The sequence below is a fragment of the Phalacrocorax carbo genome, chromosome 5, assembly GCF_963921805.1.
Source record: "Phalacrocorax carbo chromosome 5, bPhaCar2.1, whole genome shotgun sequence".
Lineage (NCBI taxonomy): Eukaryota > Metazoa > Chordata > Aves > Suliformes > Phalacrocoracidae > Phalacrocorax > Phalacrocorax carbo.
The window spans coordinates 22539555-22550139 of record NC_087517.1 but is presented as its reverse complement, the minus strand read 5'-3'; the positions used below and the strand labels follow the sequence as shown (position 1 = coordinate 22550139).

General features: G+C 41.2%; 1 protein-coding gene across 1 annotated transcript in view; it reads right to left on the bottom strand.

The window, feature by feature from the left end:
- Positions 1 to 263: 263 nt before the first annotated feature.
- DHRS9 (dehydrogenase/reductase 9) overlaps positions 264 to 10585 on the bottom strand; it is a 38799-nt gene continuing 28477 nt past the window's right edge. The window contains exons 2-5 of the mRNA XM_064451533.1: positions 8049 to 8405; positions 6137 to 6395; positions 4950 to 5113; positions 264 to 4073 (exon numbers count right to left, since the gene is read on the bottom strand). Of these exons, the coding sequence (XP_064307603.1) occupies positions 3847 to 4073; positions 4950 to 5113; positions 6137 to 6395; positions 8049 to 8376 (978 nt within the window). The 5' untranslated portion in view covers positions 8377 to 8405 and the 3' untranslated portion in view covers positions 264 to 3846. The remainder of the gene's footprint in view (positions 4074 to 4949; positions 5114 to 6136; positions 6396 to 8048; positions 8406 to 10585) is intronic.

The following is a 10585-nucleotide window of genomic DNA, read 5'->3' as shown; positions in this document are numbered from 1 at the left end:
CCTACCTATGTTGTATAAGCATTGCTGCCTATATATAGTAATCTACAGAGCCTGGGGGACTGTCAAGACTCATTAGGGAGAACTAATCTGCTCAGCTGGGAAGGACTGATCTGTGCTTTGCCTTGAAACCAGCAGGAGTCTTTCCATTGATTTAACAGGGTTTGTCTCAGACTTCCACCTTTTCTCCTGCATGTGAGTGAATTGTTATGGCTTAATCTTTTAAGATATATCCTTGTACATGAAAACTTTCAGGGATTAAATTATTTTTCTAGTCCAGGGTCAGCTTTTTTGCACAAATCAATTGCCTGAGTAACTAAGCAATGTTTTTCAAATAAAAGCTCAAATTCTACAAACTGTGCAAACAGAAGCTCTACAGTTTGTTAGAGAAGACTCTAACATATGACTGCAAGGCTACTTGTTTGTTTGCTACCTGGACCGGAGTCCGCTGGGCACCTCTGATCCAGGACTGAGTGCTACTGTGTAAACATGTAAGCAGAACTCCTTTTCCCCACTCTTCACACCTGCCCATTCATAGCACTGTGCAGTGCCAGGTGCTGCAGGAAGCAAGGAAGCTTGGGCAAAGACCTTTCTCAACAGCAGAATTAATGAATAAGGGTTTTTTAATTAAAATTGATTTGAAACTATCTGAATGAGAAGGAAATTAAAACTGGGAAAACAAAGCAAGGTGATAGGATGGAGCTGGAAGTTACCTGTCCCCATTCAGTTGAGCGGACCATGGCAATGGCAGCCTGTCCCAGACTGGCTGGTGATCCCTGTCTGGCTGCTCCCAGCAAGGAGCTGCAGAGTTGTTAGTTCATCCTCTGCTTGGAAGGCAGCTCTTTCTTCTCCAGTTTCCCTGCTCGTTTTGGCTTGGGCCTGGAAATTCGTGCTTCTTTTGCTACTGTGCCACACCAGTGGTTGTTACTGCACTTTCAGCACTCGTGACAGTCAGACATGTGCAGCTCGCTGCAGACTTGGCGATTCAACAGGTGTCTGGCAGAGATTTCCTCTTCAGCACAAGCCTGGCAGACATGCCTGATGGGCCTGCCTAGTCCTGTCTGGCCTGATTTAAACAACAGGCTCTACAGCGTGGTTGAAATGACAACAAAACAGCACTCTATCAGCAGGCAAAGCCTGTTGCAGGGGAATGTTTCTCCAGCAGTGTCAGCTCAGGAGTCCTGCTATTGTAGGTAGCAATCCTTTGCCACACAAGTGTAGGAGACAAAAACATAAAAGGAGTCTCTCTCTCTCTACTGCTTATTTTTCTTCTCGCAAACTGCTTTTGAACTGTAGAAAATAATTTCAGAAAGCTGAATAGATGCTGCTTAGCATCTGGGAAAACATCAAAATGGGGAATTTGTCCAATAAGTTCCCTTTCTCACAGATGATCCTCCAACTTGCTTAGAGCACAGCATGTGAGGCAGCTTAACAGAAGAGAAACCTCATAAGCAAAATGTGAGCTCCATATGTAGCTTTCCATTAGAAAGCTTGGCATAAGAAAGTCTTTCATTTGCAGAAAGCAGCACCTGACTGTCTGATTTCTCATTGACTCCTTAGGTGTATTTCGTGATGAAATCCCTGACTCCTAGAAGGTATGTGGAAAAATTACTCTGCTTGAATCATAACATTGGTGAAGGAAATTTGGTTCTCAAGTGAAAAGCAAGAAGCTAACGTTATTCCTGCTGGACAAGTGAAGGCTTTGAAGCACACCTTTGTGTGCTGGTTCTAACAAGCTAATGGAAGCCAAGTCCTATGGGTGCAGTGCCCCAGGATGTTCTGACCTTGTAGAAGCCATGGGTCTTCCCCTGAACAAGTCCCTTCTAGTCCCTAAAAATGTATGTCTAAATATTCACCTGCCTCATACATTCTTCTCAGCAGGACAGGTTTTGATAGCCATAGCAGAGCACACTGTAGTTTGCTCAGTTACAGAAGTCACTGGTTTTTGTTGCTGGCATTTGAATAAATGAGGTGTCTGGTTCCAGGAGGGAAAATGCTAGCAGAATTTGGCCCTTCATACAGTGAGAAGTAATACATTGAGCAGCTGATATTTTTACTGCTGAAAAATTAGCTATTTTCTAATTTAAATAATATATTTACAGCTAGTGTGTCCTGTTCCAAAAGTTTGTATTTTCCTTTAAATGTTAACCTTCACAGTGCTAGTGTCTCACAGCAGCTGACACTATGCTTGTGGTCTGACAGGGACTGAATTAAACCAGCCAAACTGTTCTAACAGTAAGGATCAGAGTAGGTGGTGTCATTTTGTACTATCTTTTTTCCCCTGATCACTTTTGGCTGAGTAAACTTGGTGGGGTAGGGGGAAAGCTTTAGCTTCTGGAAAGGCTCTGTGTGAAATGACACCAGGGCTGTCTATCAAAAGACAAGATTCACATCCTTGGGCCCAATGCTGCCTGCTCTGTGGGAGCCAAGAATTTCACCCTCTGGCATGGGCCGATCTCTTGCCTGGAAAGCTAAGAGCTCACACAGACTGGGACAGGGAAGCTACTAGCTCACCAGGCAGCCACAAAGCAGCCTTTGGATGAAATGTTAAGTAAAGAAAACTTGGGTTTCTGTCACTTTTATTATCAGAAAGGTGGTTTTAAAATAAAATCTGCTACAGCAATACCATCAACATCTCAGTAAGAGTAGCCATTTGAGAGGTATGCACCTCAAACCAAACTTGCTCTAGAAGGAATAACTTATTCAGATAACTGAATTATAAATCAAATGACCCTACTGAAGCCCAAGCATAAGCTGCACTGAGAAAAATAGAACTGATGTTTTGTAAGCTCCATAGAAACTAAATTGAAGACCAGCACTATTTGGATAGCCACTGGGTAACTTTCTCTTCAGCACAATCATGGCACAGCAAATTCACCAGCATGAGGAAAGCATTTGTTTCATCACTGAGTAGTTTCTATGGCAGTGGGAAATGGCTTCCAGACTCAATGTGGAGTCTCTGCAGTTCTCAGGCACTTTGCCATGATTAATTCCAGTGGAGATGGGTCTTACAGGCATTTGTGTCAGGAATTAAACAAGAGCAGCACCTCTCCACAGGAATTACTCAGCATATCACAAAACATAGGGCTATTATTTTTATGCCAAGAAATAGCTCCTAGACTTGAAATCTTGCAAGCTCAATTTTTTTTTTTTTAGTAAAAAAACCCCCTTAGCTCTTCACTACCTTAATTACAGATATTAGGCCCCTGTAATTGGATCTACAGTCCACCTTTGTAGCTATGGATCCTTTACAACAGAGGGGTAGAGCTGGACTTCAGAGATTCTCAAGATTTAGCATGCTAATCAGGAAAATGCCTCACCTAAACCTTGCAAAGTCCTGTGAGTAGGAAGGGGTGTGAACCACAAGCAGCTCGACGACTTGGGCACTTTATTTTGCTCTCTCTCCACTTAGGACTGTACCAAGGACAGGCAACAACAGTTTCCTTGGCCTCAAAACTGAATAGGGGTGACTGCTAACGAAAGCAGTAGTAGGAAGAGGGTTTTCTGCCTGCCTTCCTAGTGTATATTGCAAGAGTTTGTTCCTCTGCCTGAGATGACTTAACTCTTTCTGCTGTAGGGACTTAAAGTCACATTCCCTATTTTCCTAGGATATTTTTGTCTTATGGATCTCTGAAAACTGGAGCCTTCAAGTATTCTCAAACTGAGCACTTTAAAGGAAAATGAAGTAATGTATCTTTTTAATAGTAGCAGGTATTGGAGAAGTAGATGCATTTCTTACATTTATAGGGAATGAATGTGTATTTCATGTATAGTTTGGATCATGCTGATATAAAGGACAGAACTTATAGAATCAGCTTTGTCTGTGATGGGGGATATGCTGACAAATATTTACTTTGTATGGGAAACTGCAAGTTCTACTCTGTTCCGCATCAGTAGGAGGTCTTGTATAACTGTTGGCATTCTTGAGAGGGGATTCCAAAACAGCTTAGCATCCTGCCCAACAACGTAATGGGCATGTGGATGGAGGCTTGTTAGGGCATGCTCCATGCACTGGACAACTGGCGAAATATCCTTGTTAAGACAGATCTTGGACAGCTTTTGTTTCTTTGCTGCATCTGTAAAGCTCAAAAAAAAAGAAGATCATTTAGCGACAGCTAGGCAAGGTAACTTTTAACTCTTCCCCAACACTGATCTGTGCAATTTTACTGAAGAAATGGTATTTCTGGTTTCTCCCTACACAAGAATTTGTAGCAGTTTCTGAGGACAAAGTCCTCATCCAAAATGACCTTGTGATATAGTTAACCCCAAGAACAGTCTAGTTACCCTTAATTGTGGAACACTTATGGCAAAACCGAGCCGGTATGGTCTGAGGATAGGCAACCAGCATTGACAGTAGCTCAGCATAAACATAACTATACAAGAGGCGAAGGGAAACAGAAATGATGTAGTTTTAAATGAGTCTTTAGTAGTAAGGAAATTGCTTTGTGGAAAGTTGTGAAACACAATTTTAAATAAGACATTTGAGAGATAAGAAAGTCCAAGGATCAAAAGAAAAGCACCCCCTGTTTAAGCAGCCTTAGCAAGTGTCTGTCAGGCGGGTCCTGAATGGCTTCATCACCACTGGGACTAGCAGAAGCAAAGGGAATTTATCCCTATCTGATTACTAAACAAATAAAGAATAATGACAGAAAAACACATCGAGCACATCGATTACATCATCTGATAAATGTTTTTCTGTTTGGGAGTTTGCTCAAAAGATTCATGCCAACATGAATAATTAATCTTTAACTGAGATTTGAACAAAGCTTCCCAGAACAAATCTTTTATGCGAATAGTCATATTATGATGCAGAATAATTTGAAGAGTAACTTTTCACATCACAGTCTTTCCAAAAAGTCAGAATGATTAGAAGTTATAATGCTACTTTGCAAGGCTTTATCAGCAGGAAACGCATTGCTTCTTTTGACACACATGTCTGGAAGTTGTCTCACCTTTCTGAAAATACTCTTCTCCATATTGCTTTTTAATATCAGGGGGAAGCTTATTCCAAATAACCTCCTTCTCCTCCAAAATCTTTGCTGGATTGGATAAAGATGTTTTGAACAGTCCAGGTTGAATGCAACAAACCTTAACTCCAAAAGCTTTCATATCTCTCCTGCAAAGACAGCCCAATGATTTAACCGCATTAGACATTATTATTAATATTGTGGGATTTTTTTTTTCTGTACTAACGCTTTTATTTCTGTATTTACATGGCACACCAGGACACAAATACCGTGAGGTTTGTTCATGGTTGTGAACTTCCAGCTTGTTATCCCTAAATGAGAGAGGCATGAACTATCTTACCTGCTTCCCCAAATGAATGCATGGGCAGTGACTGTGCTGTAGGTGGCATAGTGTATTTCACAACCTAGTTCACCTCGCAGTAGCTCATTAGTTATCTGACTTGTCTCTAACACTGGCTGGCTGCCTAAATGCAAGTATGTAGGGCCATTTTACATGTCTTGGGGAATCTCTTTCGACCTCTGGCTGATGCTCCAGATTGGTATGGTTCCTTCTGGCCCCATGTCATAGCTGTCACCCCTTTGTGAGCGTCCCGGTATCTAAAATGGCACTATGTATTTAAGGACACAAATTTCTCCCTGTCTTTGCTACAAGAAGAAGCCATGATAGTCCCCAGGATTAGTTTTCAATTTTCTCTAGATCCCTCTAATGATCGGTATAATTAAGAGAACAAAGCTTAGACAAAAGTTACTACCACGTATTTTTTCTGTATGGGTGGCTGCTGGAAGTTTCTAGGTGCACTTTTCAATTAGCAGAATTAGGTTCATATTGCAAAGACATCTCGGTTCCTTTGGGTGGAACTTCCTCTGCAGTAAGGACTCTGTGTACACTAAGATAGGTTAGTTGTGAATCTACGAGTACCAACTACGCTGCAATAATACTTGAGGACAGCTTGTGTGCCCAGTAGGCTTTATACTATTTCAAAAGTGGCATAATCTGTGTTGAGCAAAGGAACTTTTAAGAAGAATTAGTCCAAAACATCTAACGTTTTTCAATTTTACACCAAGTGCCAGGATTGTAAATCAGCTCCTCTTTTGCGTGTGCCAGTTTTTAGTTAGTATATGAGCCGTAGGAAAAAAAAAAAAGTGGTTTTTCCTCATAGTGAGTGTTATACCTTAAGCTGTCATTAAATCCTTCTACCCCAAACTTTGAAGGAAAATAGCCTCCACCACTGAATGCTAGGCGACCTCCAACACTGGACACATTTACAATCCTTCCCTTCGCTTTTTTTATCAAGGGAAGCATATTTAATGTAACATTTATGAGTCCAATTAAATTGACTTCAATTGGTTCTCTGAAGTGCTCAATATCCAGCCAGTCTGTAGGAGCAGATAGGCCCATAATCCCAGCATTATTGACAAGTCCCCAGAGACCTGTAGGGAAAAAAAGACGACAGTCAGGAAACAAATTTTTACCGATTGTGTCAGATTAATTGAACTGGGTGAGACTTCACTGAAAATCAGTGAGGGACCAAGAAGGCAATGAAGATTTGGAGGAATTGCTTGAGAATGTCCTGCAGTATTCAGCTTTATTCTCAGTGTCCAGGTTTTATCACCATGCTTTCCACCACCCTTTGCATAGTCTTCCCCCTGCTGCAACATTTTGGGCAGGGGATAGTGTTGGCTTTTTGTGGGAGAAGGGGCAGTAAAGGAAGGCCAGGTATGGCAAAGAGCAACTATACTGGGTGACAGGAAATGTGTAAGAAATAGAGCTGATCCTTGGTACAGGTAGAATGTCCTGAGATACAGGTAAATGTGCCCTGGTTCTGAGATGGGTGAGGTGCCAGGACAATAAAGAACAGCTCTTGATAACAAAAAAAAATTTAAAAATCCTTCTCAAAGTCTTGAAAACAAGATGAGAATGGTGTGATAGAGAAGGCTTTCACTATTCTTTTTCCCTGTGCTGAGATTTTTGTAGCAGAGAATGTATGCCTCACATTGACTGACATGCCCCAACTGGAAATGGGAAGGATTTTTTTTTAAATTAACAGTCAGCTCTAAAAAATGAGGTGGAGGCAGGGAAAAACCATTAGATTTGAAAAACATTGCTGACTCCTCAGAATAAGTAGGGAAAAAATACAAAAATGTAAAACCAGTTCTTCTCTTGTATCAGCTGTTAGAGTTGTGTGAATGAATACTTTTGCTGCTTTGACCTTACTCATAGTTTTTCTTGGGGGAAAAAAATCACTTTTGGCCTGAAACCAAGCACAGTTTCAATAAAAGCAATTTGGCAAGTTATAAGCAATTTTATGAGGAGATGAAAGGTCATATTGAAGTTGGAATTTAGCGTTAAGTAATTGGTACTATGACACATCATAAGAGACCCAAAGTTAGCAGAAGCCAGCCCATAGGATCTTGGGCCTTTGTAAACTCTACTGCGAGACCACTCCTACTGAAATCAATTAGTATCAGTAACAGCAGCAGCATCTTGTCTTCCACAACTTGTTGGGTCAGAGATATAGGATTTTTCTGTTTTTCAGATGGTCTGCAAGCAATATTCCAAAATAATTATATGCAGATTTATTCCATAGAGTTCATATGTAATTTTTGCTTTTGAATGAGTGATTACTTACAAGTAATTTATTACATTTATTCAATTTTTAACATAAAAACTCTTTAAGCTTGTTGGGTGGAATGTATTTAATTTGTTCCCTAGCCAGGTAACACAGCATGGGAAGTGCTGAGCACTCATGCCATAACTCAGATATGCATGTGAATGCAAACAGCCCCAACGAAGGTTCCAGGAACTGGATTCCTGTTCTGACAATCATGTATTGATAAGCCGGACTTTTTGAGCACACTCCCAAATATTTAACTATCACTAGCTACATGTATAAAGCACCCCTCTAGTGAGGTATTCCTCCATGTTTCTGGAAGGTGACAAGACATCCACATACCCTTGTCAAACATCAGTTAAAATAAGCTGTGAATGTGGCATGGTATTTTTAGGGAAACTCTATTGCCTCCCTCCCTCCCGCGCCCTTTTGTTGTTTGGTTTTTTTTAAGACAAGACATCATGGCACTCACCGTCTGACTGAACTTCAGCTTTGACCCATGCAGCCACTTTCTTAATCCTGTCTGAATCTCTCACATCTAGCAGCACTGTCTGAAGCTGCTTTGAGGTCACAGCTTTTAGCTCTTTAGCTCCTGTTTCAGTCAGACAGCCAGCAATAACACGGAATCCCTTCTTATCAAAAATCTTTGCTGCCATATTTCCGAATCCTGTGTCACATCCAGTGATGAATATATATTTTCCTGTGAGATTTGTAACCTTCATCCTGTCTCTTGCTGTCCAATGCCACCACAGAGAGATGGTGCCAATGATACCAAGAAAGAGTAATATGTAGAAAAACATTTTTACTGAAGTCTTCTGGACACGTTCTCCTGAAATTAAAAAACAAAACAAAACAGAAAAACCATTGCTAATTTGTAAGGGTTTGTTAGCTGGTTGGGTTTTTTCCTTTTTTTCTTGAGTTGGCTAACTGAAACTATTCAGAGAAGCAGGCACAATTCAGAGTAGTGGCCTCCTTATGCTAAAATAAACAAAAAAACCCCAACCCTTCCTTGAGCAGAAATGAAAACTGGAGGTATATTGTAATAAGGTTACAAACAGTAATGCATGTTAGGTTACTCCTGCCAGGTCAATAAACTCCCATTGAACATATCTGGGAGAGACACTGACTAGAAAAGAGTAGCAAAAATGAAATATTTGCATGGAAACCAACAGAAATGTCTGAACTTAGTGTCAGTTCATAGAAAATTAAAGAGCAAGACTGGGGTCAACTGGCAACAAAAGGTCAAGCAAGATCAGCAGGACCCAGAACCTTTCTTGTTACTGTGGATACTTCAGTAATGCTAGCCAGGAAAAATTATTTGCTTTATTTTACTAAAACCTTTGGTTGTCAGTGCCAGACTATCAAGAAAGAGGGTAGAAAGTACTGCCACTTTGCCTCTCAAGAAATAAATTCCCACCAGACAGGCTGTGGGAGTGTGCATGGGGAAGCATAGGGAAGGATGGTGCAGTTTGGAGCACGTCACCTGCCGAGTGAAGCTCAGGCAGTGTGCAGTACTGCAAAATATGTTTGAGAAGAGCCTGCATATCTGGGATTATACTCCATTTGACTTAATAGTGAATTTATTAGCAACTATTGATGATGGTTGAAATTCCACTTAGAGAAAACGATTCAGTTATACTTCTTCATGAGTGCTCATGGCCCGGAAAACAGGAGGTACCTAATGCAGTTGATTAGAAAAGTAATTCTAAATAGACATAACAGATTACAAATCTGTTTAGAGATTGCTTACAGACAATCCAACTCTGCAGGGCAAGATGCAATGAAGTTGCATTTACTATGGCCAAATTCTCCTCTGGCAAAACTTAATTTAAAAGAAAATTGCAAACACCTGACATATTTTTAAGCATCATGATAGGAACAAGAACACTTGTTTTTATTTTCTGCACATCGAACTGCTTTCTGCTCTGACATGGGAGATTCAATATATCTCCATTTTTACTGCAAGCCCCATGGCTGCTCATGGTGCTTGTTTACTTAAATACGTATGCTGGTGAAATGCACCTTCTTGTGCCGGCTGGAAGTTACCCAGGGTGTTGCTAAAGCTGTAATGCAGAGATGCTAGTTTTTGTTGCTTAACTTCCTTTGCAGCATCAGTAATGAAGAAAATATGAAGAAGTGATTAGGTAACTGCCCTCTCCGCATAGTATTTCATGGTTCCTTTCTTAAGACAAGGGAATTTTTCTCTCAGCATATGTACACATGCATAGCAGACTCAGCACAGTGGCTGCCTTTCCTTCTCCTGTGACCCTTACTAAAATTACCATTCTCTTTATAAAATCCCTTGCTCTGCTTGGAGTTGCCATAATCCATTGCAGCCTTCCTTCGTCTGCAGCTGTAAAACAGTCCGGGCAGTCCCTAGCTGTTACACATCAGAGCCAGGGCTAGGCTTGTTCCTGGAGGCTGTGAGGACACCTGCCCTCCTTGGCACAGACACACGGTTTCCCTGCCACTGCTGCCCTCCCACACCTACCTGCCACCGGACTTCAGCCACACTGGACAGCTGCACCTCGTGCATGCTAAAGCCTGTGCAGGATCTGGCTACAGCACCAAACTGGGGGACCAGGGACGGAGAAGGTTTGAGAAGAGCCCCTCTAGTAGGTGTGTTTCATCACGCCCTACTTCCACTATAACGTAGATATAAAATAAAACTAGTAAATTAAAATAAATAAAATAGTTTTGGCCTGATCTGTAAACTCTTTAATAAATGAAAACAAAAGCCAATTTAACAAGACTGAGGAAAAAAGGCTCGCCTAGGCCTGTTTTTGCCATGGCAATGGACACATCTACAAACATGGGACTTGGACAATCAGAGTTAACTTCTGGTCCCTGTGATCTTTAATCAATGGGTAGTGGGACTTTATATCAAATTTTAAAGTGCTAAAATGACAAGGTTTTCAGTTAGAGTGCTTTGTACAGGCTGTGTTTCCAACTTCAGCCTGCCAGAGGACTGACAGGTCCAGCACCTGTCCAAAGTGGCCCACCTTTGCA